The sequence below is a fragment of the Diceros bicornis genome, unplaced genomic scaffold (genome assembly GCF_020826845.1).
Source record: "Diceros bicornis minor isolate mBicDic1 unplaced genomic scaffold, mDicBic1.mat.cur scaffold_55_ctg1, whole genome shotgun sequence".
Taxonomy (NCBI): domain Eukaryota; kingdom Metazoa; phylum Chordata; class Mammalia; order Perissodactyla; family Rhinocerotidae; genus Diceros; species Diceros bicornis.
Window position 1 is genome coordinate 3,242,059 of NW_026691429.1, and position 27,992 is coordinate 3,270,050.

The 27,992-nt window shown below is 41.1% G+C and overlaps 1 protein-coding gene and 1 pseudogene across 1 annotated transcript in view; both read right to left on the bottom strand.

Annotated features, from left to right (window-relative positions):
* Positions 1-956: 956 nt before the first annotated feature.
* Positions 957-21,249, bottom strand: LOC131403164 (centrosomal protein kizuna-like; annotated as a pseudogene).
* Positions 21,250-21,942: 693 nt separating this feature from the next.
* Positions 21,943-27,992, bottom strand: part of LOC131403120 (centrosomal protein kizuna-like) — a gene marked incomplete at its 5' end in the record, with an annotated part of 45,568 nt that continues 39,518 nt past the window's right edge. The window contains one exon of the mRNA XM_058537462.1: positions 21,943-22,194. Within this exon, the coding sequence (XP_058393445.1) occupies positions 21,943-22,194 (252 nt within the window). The remainder of the gene's footprint in view (positions 22,195-27,992) is intronic.

The window sequence follows — 27,992 nt, forward strand, 5'->3', positions numbered from 1 at the left end:
GGGTGCCAATGGTGCTGTGACAATTGAATAGCTATATGCAAAAGAATGAAGTTAGACCCTAACCTTATCCCATAAGCAAAAGTTTACTCAAAATGGATCATACACTTAAATTGAAGAGCTAAAATTATAAAACACTTAGAAGAACACACAGGCATAAATCTTCATGACCTTGTATTTGGCAATGGACTCAGATCTGACACCAAAAGCAGAAGCAACTAAATAAATGAATAAATGAGTTAAACTTCATCATCAAAATTAAGGAACATGAGAAATGTAAAGTTCCTGCTTTAAAATTTCATCAGGGGCAAGCAACTAATTCAAATGGAATGCAGTCATCTAAAGGACATCTTTTTAATGAGAAATGCTATTACTAAAGGAGACTTGGGCTGTTTTAAATGATATTTAGCCCAAAGCAACAAGGGAGGTATTTCAGCAGGTGACTGCTTCCACTCCCATCTATAAATTCTTCCCCAGTGACTCAGTGCCCTTGCCTGATCAGTATTTTATGTTGATGACAAATCTCGCACACAACTCACTTATCATTGCTTGAAAAACTTACAAGAAGTGCTACTGTTTAACAAAACTGAAAAAATACATTTTGTCCTTTATGGAAAATAAGGAAGAAAGTATCAGGAAAGGAAAGAATAATTTAGCCCAAATACTTGGTAAGAAATAGGAATACAAAAACAAATAACCAGAAATTGCTAGTATATGTATCAGCCATCTCAGAAAGAAGAAACAGGCCATTTTATTTCCTTTAAGGCCTGACATTTTTCTCTCTGCCCTTTTCCGACACCCTCCATTGTGTGGTCTCTAAGCAGCCCTACTGCGAGCAGCTGTAGACGCTAATTCGTGGTTCACTGAGGTGTCAATTGAGTCTTAAACCAAGGAAACAACAGCTGCAAAACAATACTTGACTCTGGTGCAAATATTTTCAAAGGTAGACTAAAGTTTCAACTGTTATTTTAGATAAACAAAACCCCAAACCATAACCTTCCATCAAGTCACAAAACAAAATAACACGCAGCCGGCGTTTAATTCATTGCGTAGCGACATTTCTCATCTTGTTGCCGCTATTTAGACAGGCTTTCACGACTTTACCTTGACCAACGACTTCCTTCACTAGATGAAAAACTAGCTTCCGAAGCGATTTTGTTAGTTGTCTTTGTCTTGAATGTACCGCTGCCAATATTCAAACCTGTGAGAAGCACAAACATGGAGAGGGAGTGTCAGCCACCACGCAGCAACGAGTGAAGAAGAGGGCTCACAATAACTTTGGTGAAACAAATGTCAACAGGGGAAGATGCTGCTCAAGCCACAGAAGGCAGGGAGCTTCTGAGGCAAGGAACATGTTGATAGAACTCTGAAAGGAAGTGGAGTGTTTTCCGGTGATACTTAGAAGCCACAAAAAATAAAAAATAAAATCATTCGAAGAGCTCTATTCCAAATGACCACGATGCACGTGTGAGCACATGGGTCTCTACTACAGCACCATGCACTGTATAATTCACCTTGTTATAACACATGGGCAGCAAGGGATCATCAAAATAATGGGTGCTGGGAACCAGGTCTCAGAAATAACTGACACCGCTGGATGACAGTTACCCACCCCACCCACCCTTAAGCCCTCTGCCAAATCCTCTGTTTTTCCATCTCCCAGGAGAGACTGAATCTCCATTGAAAACCATCAAGGCCACTCTTTAACCAGCCTGAAAAAGTTGATGGGGAAGATGCACAATCCACCTCTTTCCTGGAGCCAGGGGAACCAGACTGTTCCCATGATGCTATCAGCGTGCAGGGCAATCCTTGACCTCTGCCCCCTGGGTGACTTCAGCCTTGGATGCTTCTGCTTCAAGTCTGATTCTTAACTGGCATTCACCTGAGATCACAGATAGAGAGTGCATGGGTGTCTCTGCAAAAGGCATTTGCTGAGTTTCTATCCTGTAACCTGCTTGCCTGCATGTAACCTCTGCAGCCAAGCCATTCTCTTAACAATGTGTCCGTGCTCAGCCTGAAGAGGGCTTCCATGTGCTTAACAGCATAAGGCTTTTTCAGACATGGAAAGGAAGGCACAAGGTTGCAGTGGCTTTCCTTAGTGACAGGTCCAGAGGCAGAGACCTAACACATCTGATGCAGAAAGTAACTGAAACATGCACTGCTTCTTCAATAGTCAGATTTGGGGTGGCTCCTGAGTTCAGGATGCCCATCCTCACCACTACCTGTAACAGCAGTAGCGGGGTACGCTAACCACGGGGTACGTGGCTTCCATTTCCCTCCACCCTGCCAGCCTGCCTCCTGCTTCTCTTTGGAGCTCAGAGAAGTCCCCAGGATCAGAGTGAGAGCGAGAGAGTGAGAGTGAGAGTGAAAAGTATTGTGTGACCACACGTAAACTAAACGCCAGAGGCCGTATCTGACCTCAGAGACGGCTGACACCACCAGAAGGACTTCTATGATCCCAACGCAGGAAAATGTGGAATCTTGCAAAGCACATAGTGTAAATTTGAGTGTGGAGGGAACTGAATCTAGGGGTGCTTGATTATACAACCTATAAAGTATCACTTCACTTATGAATAAATTAATAAACAAATACATTAATCATTAGTATATTAATAGTAACAACATTTTTTTGTGTGTGTGAGGAAGATGAGCCCTGAGCTAACATCCATGCTAATCCTCCTCTTTTTGCTGAGGAAAACCGGCTCTGAGCTAACATCTATTGCCAATCCTCCTCCTTTTTTTTCCCCCAAAGCCCCAGTAGATAGTTGTATGTCATAGTTGCGCATCCTTCTAGTTGCTGTATGTGGGACGCGGCCTCAGCATGGCTGGAGAAGCGGTGCGTCGGTGTGTGCCCGGGATGCGAACCGGGCCGCCAGTAGCGGAGCACGCGCACTTAACCGCTAAGCCATGAGGCCGGCCCCCAACATTTTTGATATACATCCAAGGGACTACAACTTATGTCAAATTTACTCATCCTTTGAACTTGTCCAATTAACTATCCATATAAAATAAACTTACCAAACACAGATGTGTGGAGTCACCTTCCAACCACATGTGTCTGCTAATTGGCTGTAAGGCTCCGAGGGAGGTGCTACTCTCTTGTCGCCTCCTTCTGTGAAATGAGGGGGTTGGATAAATACTTTCTAAATCTCTCTGGATTCTAATTCTGTGACTCAAATGTGAAGAAAGTGGTGAAAAGCAAATGGTTAAGGGCTCACGAGTGCTACATCTTTCCAAAGTGATGAAGCCCTCCATTGGGGCAGAGGCCCTGCTTCATACCTCAGCCAACTACAATGTCTCACATTCGCATAGTTCACATAACACCCAGCACCACCGCGGCCAGCAGTCGCCGAGGGCTGCTCTCTAACAGACCCTGTGCTGGGCATTTCGCCTGCAGTGGCTCACTGAATCCTCAAAACAACCAAAATAACAGAATTTTGCAGCAACCAATTCTAACACTAATATTATCTAGGAAATAGCTCTCTGAAGACAGACAGCTAAGTCTAATGCACCATATGTCCCTCGAAAAAATGCCTGTCTGATATAGACATCTTTGAGACAATTGGGAAATCTGGATATGGCCTGGGAATTATGTGATGTTAAGAGATCACTGTTCATTCTGATGGGTGAAATTATGGAATGGTGGTTTATGTAAGGATAAGGAAGTGACTAAGGTGTACTTCCTTCTGTATGAATCCATTTACTTTCACAAAGGGAGCTGAAGTGACATACTAAAAAAAGGTGTAATAAAATAAAAACCAATGAAAATAATAAAAATGCAATAAAGTATACGAAAACAAAATTACAATTAAAACAAAAATCCTAGATTGAAGGAACTACACTTAAGCTTAAAATTTAGCTTTACTGGGATTTACAGTCTTTTCATTTAAAAAACCCAAAGTTTTCCAACATTCTGGTGAGGGAAAATAGCCCAGGATGATGTTCCCCATTGATGATTAAGCAACTGGAAGATGTGGGAAAAGAAAGAATTTGGGGTGTCTCCTGTGGTACTTAGCGACAAGTTACTATCATGACATGCCAGGTATAATCCAAGGGCCTGTAAGGACCATCACCATGCCAGGGCTGGCACATATCCAGGAGGGAAGACTCTTCCAAACTCTTGTTTGTTAAGGACTGAAAAAGTACTGGCTGATTCTGATCCAGTGATAGCTTATTACAAAGCAAACTCCAGAAACTTTCAAGGAATGACCACCCTTCCCTGAGCACAGCACTAGCTGCTGCCTTGGGTCACCTAGACACTGGCTGTGAGTGCTGAATCTGCTCACTTACCTGACAGTTGTGATGCAGAAGCATCTGCCTTTTGGAACCTGTCTTCAGTTTGATTTGTATTATCCTGAAGGGTAGACCACTTCAGCAACTGGTAGGCTTTTGTTTCTACAGATTTAAAAAAAGGCACAGATAACTGGATATCCACATGCAAAAGAATGAAGTTGGACCCTTACCTTATACCATACACAAAATCAACTCAAAAAGGGTTAAAGACTTAAACATAAGACTGAAAACTATTAAATTCCCAGAAGAAAACATAGGAGAAAAGCTTCAGGACATTGGTTTTGGCAACGATTTCTTGGATATGACACCAAAAGCACAGTCAACAAAATTAAAAATAGACACACAGGACTATCTCAAACTTAACTTTTGCATGTCAAAGGAAACAATCAACAGAGTGAAAAGGCAACCTACACAATGGGAGAAAATAACTGAAATCATATATTTGAAAAGGGGTTAATATCCAGAATATATAAGGAACTTCTACCACTCGACAACAATAACAAAAATCAAATAACCCGATTAAAAATGGGCAAAGTGCTTGAATAGACATTTCTCCATAAACAAATGGTCAATAAGCACATGAAAAGATGCTCAAAATCACTAATCACCAGGGAAACGTAAATCACAACCACAATGAGATATCACCTCACACCCATCAGGATGGCCACTATCAAAAGAACAGAAAATCAGCGTTGTGGAGGATGTGGACAAATCGGAACTCTTGTGCACTGCTGGTGGGTGTAGCTATTAGGGAAAACAGTATGGAGCTTCCTCAACAAATTAAAAATAGAATTACTATATGATCCAGCAATCCACTCTGGGTATATATCCAAAAGAACTAAAAACAGGATCTCAAAGAGTTATTGGCACACCCTTGTTCATCACAGCATTTTCCACAATGGCCAAGAGGTGGAAGCAACCCAAATGTCCATCAATAGTTGAATGGATAAAGAAAATGTGGCATATACATACAACGGAATATTATGCAGCCTTTAAAAAGAAGGAAATCCTGTCACATACTACAGTGTGGATGAACCCTGAGGACCTTATACTAAGCGAAATAAGCCAGTCACAAGAGGCCAAGTACTGTATGATTCCACTCATGAAGTAACAAAAGTGGTCAAAATCATAGAAACAGAAAGTGGAAAGGTGGTTATTAAGGGCTGGGAAGAAGGGGGAGGGAGTATTAGTGTTTAGTGGGTATAGTGTTTCAGTATTGCAAGATGAAAAAGTTCTAGAGATCTGTTGCACAACACTGTGAATATACTTAACACTACTGAGCTGCACACTTAAAAACAGTTAAGATGGTAAATTTAAAGTTATGTATTTTTTTACCACAATTAAAATAAAAAGTAGAATTTGTCCATGACAATTCAGGTTTCTGCCTGTTGTCCCAGCATAATAATTAATAGAGTTGTCTTTTGTTAATCAAAAGTTTCCTAATTTAGACAATAAATTATATGGTGATGCTACTTAAGAGACATATGAACAAATGCAATGCAATGGCACAGTTTGGCTACTCATCAAAAAACATCAACTGAAAAGATATCTGCTTGGCTCCTGACTGAACACTGATTGGATATATGATATTGCTAAATTGTTATTAACTGCTTTAGGTGTGAAAAAAATACACAGAAACACTGAATTTTCTACTACCTAGAAACAAGGTTCTTGAATTCCTCCTACGATGTTAACACTTTTCAAATGCATGCAAATTAGTTTTTTGAACTGTCCCTTTTTAGAAACTCTGAAAACAAACAAACAAAAAACAATTTAGTTGAACCCAGGTTTCAAGACTCGAAGTCAAGTTGTATGAATTTATTTGAGGTGGCCAAATTCTAGTCATTATTTTGAGTGGGTCTGTGGATAGGTTCAACTCACAGTAAAATGGTTCCTCTCCAGTCCAGGCCTTGCAGAAGCGGCTACAGGAATGAATCAGAGGACACATAACTGACTGCCTTGGTTGCTCAGCTGCTCCTCTGCAGCTCTCGCTGCCCTGGGTCTCAGGCTTGCACATTTGAGTGTGGGGTCTCTGGGCTGAGTGAGGGGCGGGAAGGTCAGGAAGGGGAGGCGGCAGCAGGATGAGCTGGGGAGACCCCCCGCTGAGAAAATCTAACCAGGCTCATCGTAGGGACAGAGAAGAGCATCTGCAGGGAGCAAAGCCAGGTGCCCCAGAGGGGTCAGCAGCAGCCTGGGCACCCACAGGACACCCTTACCCTGCAGGACTGTTAAGAGTGTCTGCTGTAAGTTAAAGTGGGGAAGACTGTTGGGAAAAACAATAAATAATGATCACGTAAAGAACCTGAGAGACACAACTTTCCCATTACCTCAAGTCTCAAGGATGCCTGGATGCAACAGAGGCTGGAGAAATAGAGTTTTAGCACAGACATAACAAAACAGCATCCACGTCCACATCTCCAACGTGGCCACAAACAAAAGGACTCCTGCTGTCAGCACCGGAGGCTGGCAATCACTGCTTTCCTGCTTTTGCTGGTTCAATTTAAGAACTTAACCATGAGCCCCTTATTACTGGATTAAAACTACCGTCACACTGACGAATACAAATGTAACTTATCTTGCCCTACTGAGAATCAATCAAGATAAAAATAAGTACTTAAAATGAGCATCATATTTTGAAATATTAAATGCTATATAGTTAAAATATGTACAGATCAGGGACTCAACTCTGAAAATAATAAATCCTAAGGCAACACTTTTTAACATTGCTGGATTGTGATATTAGTTGGGCAAACCTGAACTAGTATTTTGACAAATTTAATAAAGAAAACACCAGATGTCATGCATGCAGAAGGGGAAAGTACTGTTTTGCATAACTTGTGTATATGTGTTGGGTACTGGCCTAGGACAGAAAGTGTTTCTTGCTGTAGATTAGTCCCACTGTCCTAGGACAGCATCATAACACTCTCCTGTCAGTCCTACTACCTATATTACTTCAGATTTGTGGTAAGGTACTTTTGGGAGAGGAGAAGTATCAATAAAATCAAAGAATTCTAAAAAGGTAAGGAATCACTGTAAAAGAGGTAAAAATGTTCTGTTTTGTTTTTATTCTATAAAGATCAACCAAAAAGTTTTTCAGCTTTTAGGATACAAGTCCAGATCATAATGACCATATGCTATTTCTGCACTCAATTATACTGACTTGGTCAAGGAAAAGAGAGCAAAGATAAAAGTTAAAAAAAAAAAAGAATAGGAAAAGAAAAAAAGAGTAGCTTCTTGGTAAACAAAGGCTCCTGGCAGCTGGAAGCTGGAGTTAGGCTTTCCTCTCATCTATTGTTGTGAGGTAAATCATCTGACTCCAGTGAGCTGGCTCTCCTGCTCCTCAGAAAACACGTGCCTTTTATTTTTAGGAGAAGATTTTCGTGAAAAATATAAAGCTAGTAGTTGTGAGTTAATTTCACATTTGGGAGGATTAAGTATTCTGTCCAAATATAGGACAGTATGGATATTATCACTGGTCTGAGTCTAGCAAAGGAGGAATGTGAAGTGAATTCACATTAGCAGCAAGGGACCATTTTACCACTCTGGAAAAGAAAGGCCATTTCCATGTTCCACACACTTTCCATTCTGGTTTCCTTCTCTTCCTTCCTCTTATTCTTTTTTTTTAATTGAAGTATAATCGACATACAGCATTATATTAGTTTCAGGTATGCAACATAACGATCCAATATTTGTACATATTGTGAAATGATCACCACAGTTAGTTAACATCAGTCACCATACATAGTTACAAAGTTTCTTTTCTTGTGGGTGAGGAATTGTAGGATCTACCCTTCCCTTGCTTCTTGAAGGACTTGGACTCTGTAACTGGCCTTTCCCTTCAAGGCTGCCCTGAGTCTGCTTTCAACCGTACACAGTTTTGGAGGGATGTAGCTTGTCTCTCCAGTCTCGTTCTCCCAGAGCCCACCCCGCTTCCCAGCCATAGCTCCTTACTGGTATTTGATCTTTAAACCTTCTGTAGCCCTTCTCTAAGCGGAAAGTCAGTGAAGCTCACCTGGACAATTTTTATCTGGGACATAGCCGCCCTGACCTAAGTAATAGAGGGTTGGCAAAATCAAGCTGAGGACTGCTGGGCACATGGCCTGCTCCCATCCCCGATGCATGCTTCCTCGTGTGGTTTAAGGGCAAAGTGAAGTTTAAAAGGTGAAAGGATTAAGTGTATTCACTTGGAGGAAGAAACACTAACTGAGGCAGGACCAAGACACCAAACCAGCCAGAGGGGTTGGAGCAGGCGGCAGGTGCTGCTGTCTAACAGGAGGTCTGTGTCGGGCAGCAGATGCTCAGAGCTGTGGTCATTCTCCCATGGCATGTATCACACCCTCAGTCACCCCTGTTTTAGTCAGAAGAGCTGCACAAAACATTTGAAGGACTGGGAAACAACCCAAAAAGGAAAAACAAAATTAAGGTTTGGTTAAAAAATAACAATGAGAGGATAAAGGCTACATAGCCTGCGTAGAAACAAGGGAAGAAGGGTTTAAGAACAGAAATCGCATAGATTGGACAAGGCAGGATTATAAATGCAGATGCTCTGGGGCCAAGCAGGTAGCACAGAGAAGTGAGTCTGGCCAGCTGGAGAGCACATGCCTGGCCAGGGGGACAGCTGTTCTCCGGCTACAGCCAACTGCTGCCAGGTGGGAAAGGGGGCCTAGTCTTGCCAGACTCCTGCCTTTCTTAAAAAAAAAAATACAACACTGCACAGGCCAAACAGAACACACTGGAAACCTCGAAACTAGACGGTGGTGAGCAATTTTTTCTGTGTTCCCTAAAAGTGGCACAAGAACACTCAGAGAAAAACTTCAGCCAAGGGATATAAGCTGGATGTTAGCAAAAGCTTTCCTAGTTGACAGAGCTGAGAGACCCGGAACACACTATCAAGGCAGGCTGCAACAGCTGTGTGGAGGTTTTTAAGTAGCTGTTTGTATCCAATAGACCAGGTTTCAGACTCTTTGGAGGCAAGAGTCTACGTCTTGCTAGGGGCACTCGAACAATTCAGACCTCCTCCTGGAAAAGCCTAGAGGTCTTGGCCAGGACGCCAACTTCATAAGTCAAGGAGGCAAAGCTACGGGCGTGAAGTTTCTGGTAACTCAGGCCCAGGCTTTCCTAGAAGGAAGAAGGATAGTGAAGAATCAAGCAGTTCAAAGCTGCACTGTATTGCCCTGCAGATTTATAGTTACGAAAAGAATGAATGAACAAAAGAGCAAAAGTAACAAGTCTAGGGTTCAAATCAGCCTGCTATAGACAAGTGGGGGCCAAGTTCCTCCAGTTCCAAGGAGAAAAGACTTGAGTCTTCTCAACTGCAAGTAAACCCTAGTCTGCAAATTCGAGGACTAGGTAGCCCCTTAAGGCTTTACTTTCCAGCCTGTGACTGAGAACTCCAGAGAAACATTTCCGCTCATTAGTCATGTCAAACTCTCAGAAAATTATTGAGAAGTGCGTATAATTAGATAAAACAAATATTTCTAAAGAATACAATCATTGTCAATTAGAATGTTCTGGTACACACAGAAACAAATATATATGTATGCTCAAGCTTTCAGTTCTGGATCTCTCAGTCAAGCATCTATTATACACTCAAATCTGTGTCAAGATTTAATTTAAAAAGTAGAAAATATTGCAATTTAAAACATAAAATAAAGGAGTCCAGGGGGTTAAAATCCATCCTTGGCTATTAATTCCAGACTGATGACACAAAGAGATAAATATGTTTTTCCCTACTTTGTTACATAAGCCAGCCAAACCCAATCATCTATCTTCCCACAAAGTGGTGAAGAATCACTGAGATTGTTTTTTTTTTTTTTTGATATGCATTTCGTGTCTAGAAAACGGAAACAGCCAGAGAAGGAAAGCGAAAACATGCTGAATAAAGGGAGATAGGAGAGAGATGATGTTGAGGAGGGAAGAAAGAAAAAGCCTCAACTTCTTATCTTTTATTCTCTTTTATATGCAAATGTACACCTGCTAAAATACTTCTAAATCTAGAAAGAAAAAGAAAAAGAAAATATCTGATGAACAAGTGCTTTTAACAACTCATTACAAGAACCAGAGAGAGGCAGGGTTCACCAGCCTCTAGGGGTGTCTCCAGGCAGAGAATCTGCCTCTGGCTTGCGCAGAAATCCCTAATGAAAGAAAGAAAAGTTGGGCCCGGAAAAGGAGTAACAAAGGGAGATGCAAACAATACCATCACTACAAATAGAAAAACAACCTTGAACCAACAAAGAACTGGGCATCTTTGAGTAAGGAAGGGGAATTACTATTCCTATAGGAAGTATGTAGAAATTTAAAAATTAAATTTGAAAAGTATTTTCTGTCCACTGAGTTTCCCAGTGCTGTTACTTTTCACATATTTCTACACCCATGCAAATTTTTTTCCACACTGTTACTAGATGTGTTGCTGATGCAGCAAACATAGTCATTTTTGTAAAATAAAATAAAAATTGTGACATATATTTCTAAAATTAATTCTAAAGATAAATATTATCACTGAAAATCCAGAAGTCATTTGTCTAGTAATCTGCTCAAATGAAAACAAGAAAATATTAGGATATGGGTGCCTTCACAATTCTGAAAATACAGAAAACTCATCTATATTTGGGATTTTTTTCAAAGGCCATAAGTCAATGTGAACCTGAGATACATAGGTTGGATCCATGACCAGAATCACTTTTCATGTCCAGACTTTCTGCAATAAACTCCACTCCCCCAGTGTTGTGGGCCTGTAAATCTATTGCCAAGGTTTCTCTGTGCTCTCAGAGACTGCTGATGTACAGAGAAGAGAAACTCCTACTTCACATGAGTTGCCTGAAGCTGCTTCAGAAAATAAATATTTAGGGGCCAGCCCTATGGCATAGTGGTTAAGTTCGGCATGCTCCGCTTCGGCAGCCTGGGTTCGCAGGCTCGGATCCTGGATACCAACCTATACAACTTGTCAGCCATGCTGTGGCGGCGACCCACATGCAAAATAGAGGAAGACTGGCACAGATGTTAGCCTAGGGCTAGCCTTCCTCAAGCAAAAACAAGAGGAAGATTGGCAACAGATGTTAGCTCAGGGTGAATCTTCCTCAGTTAAAAAAAAAAATTTACATCACATTCTTAATTTCTACGGAGTAATTCAACAATTACACTTGAAAATAAATGTCAGGCTTGTAACTGAACTTTAACGAATGTTCCAAAACTGAACTGAACAGTCCTGCTGGTATTACTTTATATGTAAATTTATAACCATAGTGCCTGCCACTTAACATTGTTCAGCCATGGGAGGGGAATTTTTAACTCTCCAAGTCATGCAATCTTGAACTTTTCAAAGATTGAGTAATCTTGATCAGGAAGCTATATTTTATTGGCATAATTAAATATTTTTAAAAACAATATTTTTAGCAATTTGCATTCAATGATTTATATAATGAGAAGAATCAGAAATAAAGACAATAATATTATCATTAGCATTATAGTAGGGTCAGGAATAATCAATGTATAAGATGAACTAGATGTTAGAAATGTAAAATATGAAGAAATCTCTCTTCACCCCCTACAGTGGGTTGAATGATGTCTCCCCTAAAATTCATGTCCACCCAGAACCTCAGAATGTGACCTTATTTGGAAATAGGTTCTTTGCAGATGTAATCAGTTAAGGATCTCAAGATGAAATCATCCTAGATTTGTGGTGGGCCCTAAATCCAATGACAGGTATCCTGACAGGAAGAGTGGACACAGAGACAGGAAAGAAGGTGATGTGAAGATGGAGGCAGAGGCTGACGTCAAGCTGTCACAAACTGAGAGCCACCAGAAGCTGGAACAGGCAAGGAAGTCTTCTCCCCTAGAGCCTTCAGGAGCACGGCACTGCTGGCCTTTGGTTTAGACTTCTAGCATCCAGAACTGGGAGAGAATACATTTCTGTTGTTTTAAGTTTGTGGTACTTTGTTACAACAGCCCTAGGAAAATAATACACTTCCTGATCCTCGATTTTATTAAAATATCTGAAGCCCAACCTCTTCTCTCCCCACTTGAGTCTCTTGTATAAAATGAAGGTGTTTCACAACATGACCTACAAAGGCTCTTTCAGCTTTGAGACCCCCTGCTCCATGGTTCTCAAACCTGGGGAGTCACCTGGGGGTGTTATAAAAGACTGATGCCTGAGCCCCACCCCTAGAGGTTCTGATGTAACTGGTCAAGGGTGTGGCTGGGGCATAGGTATCCACCCAGGATTCTACTGTCAACGACCAAGGAGAATTTCTCTAGGCATTTATGAATTAATTTCCTTGAATGCAGGAGCAACCAATCGAAAACACTCTTCAGAAAGGTGCCTTTCATTCTTTACTGACCATGTTAAACAAACACCACCGCCCTGCAATGTCATGAGTGAAGACGCTTTGCTGTAGCAGCAAAGGGGAAGCCCCAGCAGCCTGACATCTACCACAGAGACAGGGCCACAGGGACTGCAATGGACAATCCAGCAGCATGAGATGGTTCCCCTGGTTTTGCACGAGTTGGGGCTCCCAGGCTTGGCAGGTAACACGTCTTTCCTGATTCTCATGCATTTCTGGGACAGGACAGGTGAGACACATTCTTAGTAAAGTCTCCTTAGTGCAGTGTTACGCCACTGTACTCTGGCGTCCAACGTTGTCACCACAGTCTTCTCTCCCAGGGTAAATCCAGTCACCAATGACAACCTGGCTATTGTATGTTCCCAGCCTTTTCCAATTTGATGTAAAACTCAAGCAATAACGTTTTGAGAAGCACTGCCCAGAACCCCAAGTGGCTGACCTCCCTCACAGCTTCTAAATGGACATACCTTAGTATGACATTGAATATTTCAGCTTGCCAAAGAGTATCAGTGAGAAATGGCACTGTCAGGCAACCACTTTCAACACAGCTTGACCGAGAGAATTGGAGTCAAAAGAATGAGAGGCTGAATGGACATTCTTAGAGGCTTAATCCTCTTGAGATAAAAGCTGAGAGCTCTTTTCACACGGAGCTTAAGGAGATGAGTTTGCCAGGATGGGCACGTGGGGTGGGGAAAGTATTGGTAGAGTGACTGAGTGAAAGAGACAGCGTTCTGGCCTGAATCAGCAAGCATTTAAGGAAACTCCTTAATCTTTGGATTCCAACTCGTTTTTATTCATTCGTTTGACAAACTGAGTGCCCACTGTGTTGTGTGCCAGATACTGTGTCAGGTGATGGGTTTTTATGACATTTAGCATAACCTGTGTCACTTGCTAAAACTAAAACTCACTTCACTCTCAGAGGTAAATTCAGTATGAATACAAATAAAATTGCCAACGTGGGAAATTTCACTTGGGGGTATAAGTAGTTCAGATGAGATTTTCTCTCATAATCTAGATAAGCATCGCTTTAATCCTGGTCTAAGTGTTCCAGGGAAACACTGACCTGAATATTCTAGTACTGCACGTGTACTCAGGCTCGCCCTGCTTTATAAAGGGCATACACACCTCTTGGTAAAATCCATACTCGGAAATCCTTGCAAGTGCCCACCTCTCTAGGCCTAACACAAGAGAAAGGAAAGGTATAGCTTCGCTCATCATCACTCGCAAAGCATCCTTGTGGAGCTCATCTTTTGTGATGATATACACTGATGTTTAATTAATCCAGACACCTTGATGCAGTTGCCTCTCTTGTAAAACGAAAGCAGCAGGCTGGTGGAACAGAAGGAGTTCAGGGATTAAATCCTGAAGTTTGAGTTCGATTCAAGATCCAACACACTAGCTATATGGCCTTGAGCAGGACTCAACCTTCCTAAGTTTCTGTTGGACTGACTGTAGAATGAGTCCCTAATGTTTACCCCACAGGGCTGTTGTGAGGATCAGAGATGATGAAGACTTAGGGAGGGCAAGGACCCAGTCTTATTCCCAGGACTTAGCCAAAGTAAAGGTGTAATATACATGCAAATGATATACTATCTATTATAGGGAGAAAACCACACATTCATAGACATCAAAATTATTCTTTCATTTCTACCTTAATTCTTCAGTGTGAACAACCAGACTAATAAAAGGGGTAGATTGTGTTAACAACAACAGATCATACAGGCTGTGGGAATACTTATTCTGGTTGTGTGTGTGGGTCTGTGTACGGGAGGGTTTCTATGTAAATCTTAGCACAGATTGCAGGAGCTCAAGTTATGAAACCAACACTCTGCAAATGATTAACAAAGCAGATGCCTTCAGAGTGACAGCAAACTCTTTAAGGATGAGCCCCTCTGCCAAGGAGACCTATGTTTGGAAGTGATAAGCAAATAAGAAAGGGAAATAAAGAAATGAAAATATTGGCACATTTGATTTCTTTCATATGGAATGAGAATCACAGTCTCTTAGCATTAGAAGGAATGTCAGTTCCAGAAACAAGAATTCCTTCCACAGTGTCCCTCTAGAGAGTAGGTTCCTGCCATGGTTCAAGCACCCAGCACAGAATCTTATACCTGGAAGACACTCAGCTTGGTTTTGCCTCAAAGAAGAGCTAGAGAGTTCTTCCATTACTGAGCTGTGAATTCCTTCCCTGTACCACTCACACACAGAGCCCCCTGAGTTAGACTCTAAAATTATGCTTGATCAATGTTCTGTCTTGTATGTGGAGGCCTCGCAAATATTTAAAGATAGCTTTTGTACCCTTCTCAGGTTAAACTTCCCCAGGGCCCTCATCATTCTGAAAGTGGTCTAACTTCAGAGCTTCCCCTCCATTCTGCCCAAACTCCTGGTGCCTGCCTGGGTTCACTTCGGTGTCTTTCTGTACTACATCTCCTCTGAGACGGCTGTAAAGCAAATAGTCACGCAGAAGGACCCACACTAAAGAAGAGCACTTCTGGACTGTCCAAACTCACTACTGGAACATGCTGGTCATCAATTCGTCAATTCAGGAAGCAGCTTTAACAAGTAACTTTCAATCATAACATCAACTGGGTTTAGTTACACTAAAGTAGCCAAAGCTTCATTATAAAGCAATCTCATCCACAAGGGAGATTCCCACAAAAAGGACTCATGGGAAAACGTTGACGATAATTTTAGGGTATTAAGAATACTGGTGCCCTCATTAGACTCAAGGTTTTAAAAAACATTCTGTGTATATCTGTGTATATTTCCCAAAACATGTTCCACAGAATATTAATTCTGTTGGCTGTTCATAGGAAGGATTCCATTTTCAAATAGAAGATACTATTATTTGAAACTTTAAGTTCACACCTTTAAATGGGTCATTTACTGAAAGTCTAAAAGTTTTCAACGTGCTCCCGTGCACTGTGCATGTTGCAGAGGGAGACAGCGATTATGCGGGATTTGGTCAGAGAATGTGTATTCCCTGAAGCATTTTCGGGGTGGAGCCTGCACAGAACACGCTTGGGGAAACGCTGCATCCGCCCATCCACACCGTGAGGCAGCACAGCAGGGGAGGACTGTCGCCTGGGAACCGTGTGCCCTGCAACGCCCTCACCTGTGAGCCTGTAAGAGTTATGGCACACAGTCACTCACAGGCAGAGATGCTGGGCCTTGACCAGTGAGATCCCCAGGAGCCACTGCACCAGATTGTTGTGATTCTTCTCTAAGGGTTTCTTCATGGGACTAATTAGAAGTTCCAAAAATATCATGCAACTCTCCTCAAGATTCCTTTTTGATAGGGTAAATATCCTTCTGGATTCAAATCATCAATTGAGTTCTTAAGTGGAAATTTCTTGCAGAAACTAATTTAGCGGTACCACTGGGAAGCACTGTCTAGGAGGAATTATGGCAGCACAGGGCTTGGGCGAGTCTTGGTTCCAAGTGGCTACCGCAATTCAGGAGGTGGTGTTCAGATGCCTTTCCAAGACTCGTCTCAGGATTATGCTTTCTGCGGCACTGCACCCCCAGCCCCCTGCTTCTTTTCCTCTTTGAGTTTGCTTTGTGAGATTCCTTTTAACTAGATGGCATTGGTTTGAAAAACTGGGGACTGTGGGGCCAGTGCAGAAGATCAATACTACTACTAACATTCACATGAATATTATTATTATAAATCGCAGCTTACATGTATTGAGTGTGTAGTACACACCTGGCACTTGCACACACACGATCTCATGTAAACTTTAAGACCATCTTGCCAGGTGGTATGTCTGCTTTCCCAGTACAGAGGCTCAGAGAGGTGGAGAAATAGAGCAGGGAGTAAAATGCTGACACTGACGGCTGATGCCAAAGCCCAGGCTCAATTGCAACATCCCCTCAACCCTGAGAACAGCCTCTGGAATATTCCTTTTCTTTGGAATATTCTAGAAGGAATGCAGCCCATAAAACAGGAAAGTCTCAATAAAACTATTATAAAGGGGGAGGCAGAGTCTATCTTTTTTTTTTTTCTTTGTGAGGAAGCTCAGCCCTGAGCTAACATCCCATGCCAATCCTCCTCTTTTTTTTGCTGAGGAAGATTGGCCCTGAGCTAACTTCCATGCCCATCTTCCTCTACTTTATATGGGATGCTGCCACAGCATGGCTTGACAAGCAGTGCGTCGGTACACTCCCGGTATCTGAACCTGAGAACCCTGGGCTGCCACAGTGGAGCGCGCGTACTTAACCACTTGCGCCACTGGGCTGGCCCCAGACTCTATCTTAAATCAAACTATATACCTGCTTTACTCTACCAAGGCCAAATCTCCAATAATTATGCCAAAGACACAAAGATTTAATAAAGAGATAATGGTCAAGAACTTAGAGATTAAACTAATACAATGTTATATGTCAATTATATCTCAATTTAAAAAACTGGGGAAAAAAGAACTTAAAGAGCAAAGTAGTTTCAATCACAGACATGACAACAGCATTAAAGAGTCAAGGCACATGAGGCCCTCAAACATTAATTTCATGGGAAGTCCAGTGGGTGGGGAGCAAAGAAGAAAGAGAGTATGGTGGCGAGGACAGAATGGAAATGCTCAAAGTAAATGGCTTTGAAAGTTCATTTTTATATCTCCCAAGTTATTTTATATGTCTAAAACTTTGGCATGCAACAGGCACAAAGGATTTTTTTCTTTATTTCTTTTTTTTTTTTTTTGGTGAGGAAGATTGGCCCTGAGCTAACATCTGTTGCCAATCTTTCTCTTTTTGTTTGAGGAAGATTGTCTCTGAGCTCACATCTTTCTCAATCTTCCTCTATTTTGTATGTAGGATGCCTCCATAGCATGGCTTGATGAGCAGGGTGTAGGTCCGCGCCCAGGATCTTAACCCATGAACCCCGGGCCGCCAAAGCAGAGCGTGCAAACTTAACCACTACGCCACCGGGCTGGCCCCACAAAGCATTTTTTTAAAACTGCCAACTATTAATTGACTGATGGTAGGTTGTTGGAATTAAAATTTCTTTAAAAATCTTAATGGTAAATAGCCCTTATTATTTCTAGGCACATCACACCTCTTTCTACAAGAAAAAAAGAAAGATTTGAAACTCCAGTACTTAACTATCTCTTCTCTTATAAAGAAAGTCTATGAGAAAATAACGTTTGCACTAACTTTGAGGACAGTCATCTGCTCACAGCAGGGAATGACTGGAAAGAATACTGAAAAGAGAAGCAAGAATGGGCAACGAGATCACTTCCTGGTTTCTCTCCAATAAGTCTTTATAATTTTAACTGAAATAAATTCAGAGGTCATTAGATACTTCTGCATTCAAAGATAAATGCAAGAGAAAAGTCTCCAAATGACTTCTTGATTATCTGCAATTTGGGATCATCTACACTTCTACTAACAAAAAAATAAAGAGGGAACGCTACCAGAGTTTTCTCAAAATGAAGAATAAAAATGCAATAAACATATCACTGGGAAAATGTTTAAAAGAAAAGAAAACCTCTGTATTTCGGAATGAAATATTATCTGATGCAGAATATATACAATAATTGCTCTACTATAAACTCTTTTTTCAAAACCAGAGTTCATCACAGAAACATGAGTTTAAAAAATTAATCATCAGGCTATGAATTGTATTGTCATAAAAGAAAGCTATTCTTTTCCGCTTATAAACAACAAAACGACCACATATGCAGATGCATGCCTCAGTACCGCAGTGCAGTGGTGTGGTTACTTGTATAAATATTTAAAGTCAGACCTTTGAATTTATAATGAAGTAGTGTACCACTTTACAAAATAAGATCCTAGTAAATTTAGACGTATGACAAATAGAACTCTGTTCAGAATACTCATTGCTGCTGTTGATATTCTAAAACTAAAAATGTAATGATATTCAGATTCCAGCTAAACAAGCGTAATACATGTGCAGAAATCTTAATAGGTCTTGATGAAACGTTACTGCTAAAATTTTTAAATTATCACATGGGCTTTGTAACTGAGGCACAAGCAAGCTTCTTGTCTGGCATTTTTTTTTTTCCTGCTCTTATTTTAATGAGACACATTCAATTATCACAGGAAAGAAAAGAGTAAAATCAGAAACAGCTGTAGTTGGCCACACAATGACTGGTGTTCCCCATGGAGACTGACCTTGTCACACAGACGCAGGTGCTGAAAGGCTATGTGATGGGGTGCTCACACGTGTAACTGTGTAACATGATCATGAAGAATTCAATAGGCATGGTTATTTTCCACCTCAGTTTCTGCTAATGTAAGCGCACACATCATGCTCTTACAATTAATCGCCCCCTCCAGCACGTAGTAGTTGAATATACTTGCTCTTAGCAGAGTCCACACACCACTAACCTAGAATGTTCTGATTATAAAACAAGGTTGAATCCTGTGTTTGAAACTCTTAGGCAACCATAACTTTACCTGTGATTGGAATCTTTGCTGCCATGCTCTCTTCCTTGCTCTCGTCTCCGCAGCCACTTGAAACGTCTAAAAATCAAACACACGATAATAAAAGTGTATTTCAAGGTTATATTGACGGAATAGGCCTTTGCTTTTTTTTTTTCTTAACTGCCATTCCTTTTATTTTCACTGCTTCCCCACCTCCTTTCTTTGCTTAGTTTATTTCTTGTCTGAAATAGTACTGTTCCTAAAAAGAAACCTATTCTAAAACTAAGGTATCTCTATGTTGCTTTCATGCAAAATGATTTAGCCTGACATCTATCAAATTTGACTGGGGCTTAAAACAAGCGAGCCTCAAATCCTGTGCATGTGTATCAACTTCTGAATATATCCTGAGCAACTCATAGCTCTCTTGGGAATACATTATAGCGGTTTATTGGCATGTCTTAACAATAACGTTAAAATAATCACAATTTTCAGGCCGGCCCCGGGGCTTAGCGGTTAAGTGCGCGCGCTCCGCTGCTGGCGGCCCGGGTTCGGATTCTGGGCGCGCACCGACGCACCGCTTCTCCGGCCATGCTGAGGCCGCGTCCCACATACAGCAACTAGAAGGCTGTGCAGCTATGACATACAACTATCTACTGGGGCTTTGGGGGGAAGAAAATAAATAAATAAAATCTTTAAAAAAAATAATAATCACAATTTCTGGATACTAAAAATTGGTTATTAAGTTTTGGGGGACATAAACTCTGATTCTTGATCATCTGTTTAAACTTGTAAAAGGTTCTAATATAATTAAAAAGAATGTTTACCAATTATGAGTAAATTCTATTAAGTGATATCAAAAATTTCACAGTACTCTATGTGAAGTACTTGATGGACTCATTTTCATAGAATCATCTTCATCTTTGTGGGATGATAATAATTATCTACTGCCAAGTGCTTAGTCCTGTTAAGATTTCAATTTATAAAAACTTATTTTATTGGAAATTCAGCAGGACAGCAGATCTACAATTAGGTTTCCTATTCCTGTTAGACTAAATGAAAACATATATTTATTGGAAGCTGGTATAAAACAAATAACATATTATACATATTAAAATTAGAAGTGTTCTTGAGTCTGCTTTATTTTATAGGTACACCTTGAGAAAGGGTGTTTGCGTTGACTCTGAATGCGTTTTTGCTGTGGACAGACCCTTTAACAACAGTTACCTTGTTCCCTTGTAAGAACACTGTTGAGCCATAGAGTGGGTTTCGCTTCCTTTATTCCACTACTGTCATTCAGAATAGATGGCAAGCTGCAAGATGATTCAGAACGGCCGAACTATCGTCACACTCTTCTGTAGGGGCTTTTTTCAATAACGCTGCTGCCTACAGTGTTTAAAAGAAATAAAAATAAACTCTAGCCACATTCCCGTTGGTCTCAAAGACCCAGCCTTCAGACATAATTTTAGGTTAAGCTTTACTTTGGATTTAATTTGCTTCCTGACATTTAACTGAAATTAAAATGTCTTCAAGATAAAATAACATCTGATTATTTTGCAGCATAATTTAATTCTTTACAACAACTTACACTTGTAATAATACATTTTTTTGTGGCCTGAATCTTATGTCATGCTGAAGTGTTCTACTTGTGAAGTACGTATGTGAAATGTGACCACTCTTGTGAACCTGGGCTGGTTTATCCAAGATCGACTCTCTCATTGCATGAATGCTGTTGGTTTGGATTGAGAAAGAGATCTGGAAAAATGTGACCTTGCAGTATCCCCATCCTTCCAGAAATGACCCCTGAACTTCCCCCAAATGAGAAGACTGTAGAAAAACTTGGTGGCTGAGAAGGAGACACTAAGCAAAAAGAGAATTGCCCTTATTTTAAAGCATAATTGTCAATCAAGGATAAACACACTCTGCACTTTGCTGCTAAGTCTGCTGGGGAGCTCAGGAAACTTACTAGCCACACTGCCTATCTGTTTTCAAAGGGCACCAAATTGTCTTACCCATATCGCCTCATGTGTCCTGGGCAGGGAGGTGGGCACAGATTTTATCACAGCCAACTTGAGAGGCAGAGAAAAAGTAAAAATTAACAGGACAGGTAAATACCCATGTCTCTTAATTTCTAGGTCAACACTCTTCCCCCAAGAAATAAAACTGTACTGGTAACAAGAGTTAAACAACCAATGATGACATTGTCCCACTGCCAGAGTGTGTTTCTCTCTCATTTCCTACTTGGAAGTGGTGATTTGCCCAGACAGCTGGGAGAGGAAATCTCGGTGGTGGTGCTGACCTTTCCCTGGTCTCTGGCAACAGTAGTAAATACAAGGAAATGTCCAACTCAACCTGTAGAATGGACACGAGACTCTACAAGTTAATATGAAGAGCAAAACTGGACAAAGCCTCATAGGTCATCTTTAGTTTGAGAGCGAAGGGGTAACAACATAATTCTCTAGTGAACAAGGGGGAAGATTAATCATCTCTCCTCATGAAGATGCCCTGACAGGAAGAATCACAGAGGCAGAATATGGAAGATCTTGCCTTGTAAGTTTGGCTTTGAACATACAAGGCCACTGCCATCGGCCTTGATATCCCTGCAAGGCTCCTGCCCTCTGCCCTCCCCTGGACCAGCTGGCCACCTGGATCCACGGCCTATCCTAGGGGCCGGAGCAGCTGATTTCAGGGGATTTAAGGAATTCTAGTCTCCTCGGCCGAAGGACTTGGTGTCAAGTTAGCCTTGTAGCCAGCACCTGTCTGTGGTCCAGTTCTAGTAACCAGGAGCTCTTCCTCTATTTACATAAAGTAGTCCCTGACTTTTACTCGAGTTGTGATAATTCTCTGTTGGGATGACCTGCATTGTATCCCTGTTTCTGCACACTGGGGTTCAGGTGTAGAGTCCTGCCCTTGAAGCTCAGGCCAGGGCTGGTTCCCATCACTGGCTGCCATAATGCCTCAATTCCAGCTGCCTACATGGACCACTGTACTGCATCTGCTTCCAGAATCTGTCCAGGAAGACAGGTGTGAAGAAGAGTGTCACCTCCTTGATCTGCCATCTCTCAGTTGTCAGTACGCAAGCTGGACCACTGTGGCCTGTCTCATTTCCAGATCTCCACCTCTCCTGCTCTAGTCTGTCTGTTTCCACAGAGAGAAAAGCTCCTATTTTGTGTGCCCAATCATCCTGGATCTATGAAAAGCATTTTAGAATATGAACAAAAAGAACTGACTCAAATTCTGAAGTGAAAGTTATAATTTTCTTTTCCTAAAATAATTCAAACATTCTGAGAGAGCCTCAAATATGCATTTCTTCGTCGTATTACCTTATGCAATAGCTGTAACTAATAATTTCTTGGCATGACTTCATAATAGCCACTGTTTTGACACCTATTTTAAGAATAAAATTGTTAAAGGACTTTCTACACTTTTTACTGTAGAATTTGCAGATAATGGAAACTGTTTTGGATTGTCAATGACTCAGATTACTTGTAACTGGGCCCTCAATGATGACACACAATTTATCTCACTGTTTTGTGCACCCCTTTCATATTAAGACCCTCTTTTGCTTTAGCTGGGTTCCAACTGGGTTTCAAAAGAACACAGAATAAAATGCTATAATAATCCTGCAAATGTCTTTCTAATAAGTCCTTGTATGCTTGATAAGAATACCACCACTGCTACTAGTTCTACACTCTGCCCTCTTTTTTTTTTTTTTACCATGGTGAGGTAAATAAAGTAGTGGGCATACTGCAGGTTTTCATTTATTTCATATATTTTATCCCATTTATCTTCACTACTCAATACTCTTATCTCTAGGATTTCTCTTACTTTTTTGATAGAGATGTTTATAAAAGGACTCATCTTTTAAGATAATCCTAGAGATAATTTCTCAAAGATGAGTCTTTTATTTTATAAGGATTTTGATGGATGGTCAAATTACATGAGAATGGTTGGCTTCACTTTACTGGACCACAGAGCCAACAAAGAGAGCAGCAGATCTGCCCAATGGGTCATTCATAAGGGAACCCACAATATAAATCCCTAATAAGCAGGTAATAATGATAAGCAGGGACAGAAACAAAAGTCAATCTCAGACAAGGAATGGTTAGAGGTTTCTAGTCAAAAACAACTTCTGCAGAGTCAGGAAAAACATCTGTAATACATTCTCAGGATGTACTGTTTGCAGATGCTTTAGCCAGGCATATTTCTAAGGAAGCCCCCAATTTGAAGGAGCTTGCAGTCTGAAACTGACAACACTAACCCATACCTACAAAGAAACAAAAGCCCAGAGAAGAGGGAACAAGCTGCTTTACACAGCTCATGCTGGGACTGAATGGGCTCTGCAAATTGGAGCTCTCTATCTGAAAAATGCCACCAGACAACAGTTTTACCATGGGCCTCCTGATGGTGCTTATGAATAGACTATGCCTGGGTTTCAACTTATCTGTTAGCTAATAAAGGCTCTCTTTGATTTCATACATTTGGAGCCCAGGAGGGAGACTGGGGACTGTCTCAGTGTTCTCAGCAGTCTGAAGCCTAAGTCAATAGAACAAACTAGTTCCTCACTTTTCTGCCTTCCCAGGAGCCAGGAGAAAAGGCTTAGAAATTCAATGCCAAGGCACACACTATTTGTAGAATGACTGACGGTCATATTTCACATCTTAGAAAGACAAATCGTCCTATGATTTACACTTAGCAGGACACTTAGAATTACTGGCTCAATTCTACCAGAATTTTTCTCAAAGGTCCGTTACGGTTCCTGCTAGGTCTAGAACCCCAAGAGTCATCTAGGCTGCCTCTTAATTTATATCCAGAAACTTAACTGTGATATTCAAATGCATAAATAGACAGATGAAGATAATAACGGAAAAGACTTTGTGTCCAAAATATCATTAAGAAAAATGAAAGGCAAAAATCAAACTGCTCAAAATATTGCAACAAATTGTACGAATTTATATAAAAACAATTCTTACGAGTCAACAAGAAAAAACATTACTAACCTAATAGAAAAATGAGCAAAGGACATGAACTGGCAAATTATAAAAGAAGAAACACAAATGGCTCACAAACAGGTAGGGGAAAAGTTTGACCTCAATGGTAATATAAAGGTCAAATGAACAAAAAAATTGGATGTCATTTGCACTTCTCAATTTGGTGCTCAAAAAAAAAAAGTTGATAGCACCCAGTTTCATAAAGAGCTCAGATTATATATATATATATTTTCCTCCATTCCTTGTGACTTTGATGACCCCTCCAGAGTGAGATCTGGCAGTGCAGAGCAAAAGGCTGAAAGACACACATTCCCTTTGACCTAACAACTCTACATCTAGGAATTCATTCTAAGGAAATAGCATGGATATTTGTACAAACTGAATTGCTCAGATGTTCTTTGAAATTTTTTTACTACAGGAAAAATTAAAAACAACTTAAATGTTGAACAAGAGGCTGGTTAAAGGGACAGTGGAATATCCACGCAGGGGTTTCTGCACAGCTGTTGGAAATGATGTAGAAGAACATGTGATGGGTATGAAAGGAAGTTCACTTGTGACAAGTGGGAAAAAAAGAAGCTATGGACACAAACAGTACAACCCATGTTTGCCAATATATTAAATATTAAAAACCATACACCACAACGTCAACGGGCAATTTTATTTTCTCCTTTTTGTTTACCTTAATATTCCAAGTTTGGTTTTCTTTTTTTCCTGCTAGTTTTTTAAGAAAAACACATGCTAGCTCCAAAGGAATCTGATTTCTGCGATGCATGGTACAAATACAAACAGAAAGCGAATGTGAAAGCATTTAATAAAATTACATTTCCTTCTATATGTAAATCAGTGCTATTAATGCAGATACAGAAAAGCAAGAGAATTAAAAACCACGGATGTAGACAGTAGATGACAATTTCCCCTAATACACAGATTTAACTGACTTTTTCCTCAAGAACCTTCCTCTTGCACACCAGAAGTAATTTTTCAATGTTTAAAGAGAAATGCAAGCATCATCACCTAAGGTATGTCTAAGTTATAGGAAGGGGATTTTATCTGTGCAGCAATTAAAAGAAAGCGGAAAGTATTCATATGAGCCAGCAAATGAGTATTCAAGAGAGAAGATCAAGAGAACAGTCGATCCTTAGGGAGAGATGAAGGGATTTCTGTGACTAGTCATGTGTCTTTCTGGTATGTGTGGTGGGGGCACTCTATGAGTGCCACCAGTAAGCCACTCTGCTTTCCCTGGAGAAGTTCTCCTGGGTGGAAACAGACATCACTTAGGAGAGAAGGAGTATTAAGTCACTTTGTGTTTTAATGAAGCACCCAACTCATTTTTTTTCCCACATCAAGTAATTATAAATTTTTCTGATTTAAAAGCCTGCAGCTCAATTATGTAATTGCCTAATAGGGTATGCGGGTGCTGTGGATCTTATCTGGTCTCAAGGGGACATAATCCGAGTTGCAGCGGCTTTAATGATATATTTACTCAAGAGACAGGATTGACTCTAGCTGACAGCAAGGGGACCCACAGGTAAACATCATTTACATGTGACTGTTTACTTAGCCATTTACCCAAGAGATCAAAGTAAATATTTCTGAGCTGCATTAGACTCTTAGCCAAGTAATTTTTTTTTTTTTTTTTTTTGTGAGGAGATCAGCCCTGAGCTAACATCCGCCAATCCTCCTCTTTTTTTTTTTTGCTGAGGAAGACGGCCCTGGGCTAACATCCGTGCCCATCTTCCTCCACTTTATATGGGACGCCGCCACAGCATGGCTTACCAAGCAGTGCGTCGGTGCGCGCCCGGGATCCGAACCAGCGAACCCCGGGCCGCCGCAGCGGAGCGCGCGCACTTAACCGCTTGCGCCACCGGGCCGGCCCCAGCCAAGTAATTTTTAGTAGAACTTTCTTAAATTTTGAAAATCTCTTATTTTTAAGATTTTTATCTACAGAGAAATATGTAACTCATGCTATTTACTAAAGGTGTATATTGTTTCAATACAGGGAAACAACCAAAGATACTTGATTTTGCTAATAGTAAAAGCATGACATGTAAATCAAAGCAGTCCTAGAACTCACAAAAGCATTTTGTTCTAAAGTTCGCAAGGCTTGCCCTGCCCACGTCATTTTGGTAACATTGTTCTTTACGGCTGTGCATTTCTTCAGTCACAACCTAACCGTTTCAGAAACTGCCTGCTTACTTCGATTTTTAAGGACAGATTTTGTGATTAATTTATTGGTAATTTTTATGATTGTCACTAAGATGAGATCAGGATGATTTAAAAGGGAACAAAAAACCTACGAGGGGAGGCAGAATAGCACTTGATTCATAAGTTATTAATTGGGCAGCCCCTTCTCATTAATAATGGAGTTATTGGGCCGGCCCCGTGGCTTGGCGGTTGGGTGCGCGCGCTCCGCTGCTGGCGGCCCGGGTTCAGATCCCGGGCGCGCACCGACGCACGGCTTCTCCGGCCATGCTGAGGCCACGTCCCACATACAGCAACTAGAAGGATGTGCAACTATGACACAACTATCTACTGGGGCTTTGGGGGAAAAAATAAATAAATAAAATTAAAAAAAAAAACAAAAAACCAAGCAACACTGAGAGATCCTTTAAAAAAAAAATAATGGAGTTATTATTTGAAAAATTATGAGTGGATTGGTTGTCTGGAACTGGGAATATGTTTTCTAATATAAACAACACCTTTTTAAAAGAAGATGACTAGATAGGAAAGGGCAGTGGACCACTGCTTATTTCAGCCTTGACACGGCTGAGATGTGACCTACTCGAGTGAACAAGAATGGAATACAATGTTGTTACAAAATGGTACTAGAGAAAATGGACAACAAAACCGGAAAACAAATCCTTCTTAGGATCTACATTTATTGGGCCAGCCCAGTGGCAGAGTGGTTAAGTTCCCCTGCTCCGCTTCAGCGGCCCAGGGTTCACAAGTTGGGATCCCAGGCGTGGACATATGCATGGCAGGTGCATCAAGCCATCCTGTGGCAGGCATCCTACATATAAAGTAGAGGAAGATGGGCACGGATGTTAGCCCAGGGCCAATCTTCCTCAGTAAAAAGAGGAGGATTGGCAACAGATGTTAGCTCAGGGCTAATCTTCCTGACTTAAAAAAAAAAAGAAAGAAAAAAAAAAAAGATCTACATTTATCAATAGGTGTGGAACAGATCTAAAAAACACAGGTTCTGTTTTTCCTCAAGAACATGGTTCTTTCTCAAAGAACATTCACACAACTGGTATCATACCTCAAACAAAACAAAACTATAGGTTATTTATTGAGTCACAGGAAGTGCAGTGAAATGAAAATGTGTGTGGGAAGGATAGCACAAGATTACCTCTGAAAAGGGGCAGGGGCTTGAGGAGAAGCGCACAGGGGCTGTATCTCCATAATAATTTATTTCAGGAGAAAGAAATTGGGGAGGAAGGAGGTTAGAGGAGGGAGAGGAGGAGAAGGAGAAAAGGAGGGGAGAAGAAGAGGAGAGAAAGAGCAGAAGAAGGGAGGGAAGGTGCGTGAAAGGGGGAGAGAGAGAAGCCAAGAGGGAGGGGGAAAAGGAGGACGGGTAGGAAGATGAGGAGAAGGAAGATGAGGAGCAGGTCTGAAATAAATAGGGTGCAATGGTAACAACACATTGAGTCTGGGCTGGTAGGCATGGGATTCCTGGGTTCATTTTATCACTCTCTGTTTGTACGTTTGAAATGCTTAAAAAAGCACTTCTACTCTCTTTTAATCAAAGGGGCAAAGAACGGGGGGCTTGAGAAGGACTGAAGGTGCTCTGAGAGGCTTGAGGGGTGATGGCCGAGGCTCTGGACCACACAGCCACACAGGTGTGTGACTTCAGTGCAGAGCTGGCAAGCCGCGCCTCCGGGAGGGGCACATGCAGAATCCTCGAACTTTGTGCACGATAAAAATAAAAAGCATCAAAGCCAGAAAACCCTATATTGCATGTAAGGATGAGAAAACATACATGAAACTAGACACGTGC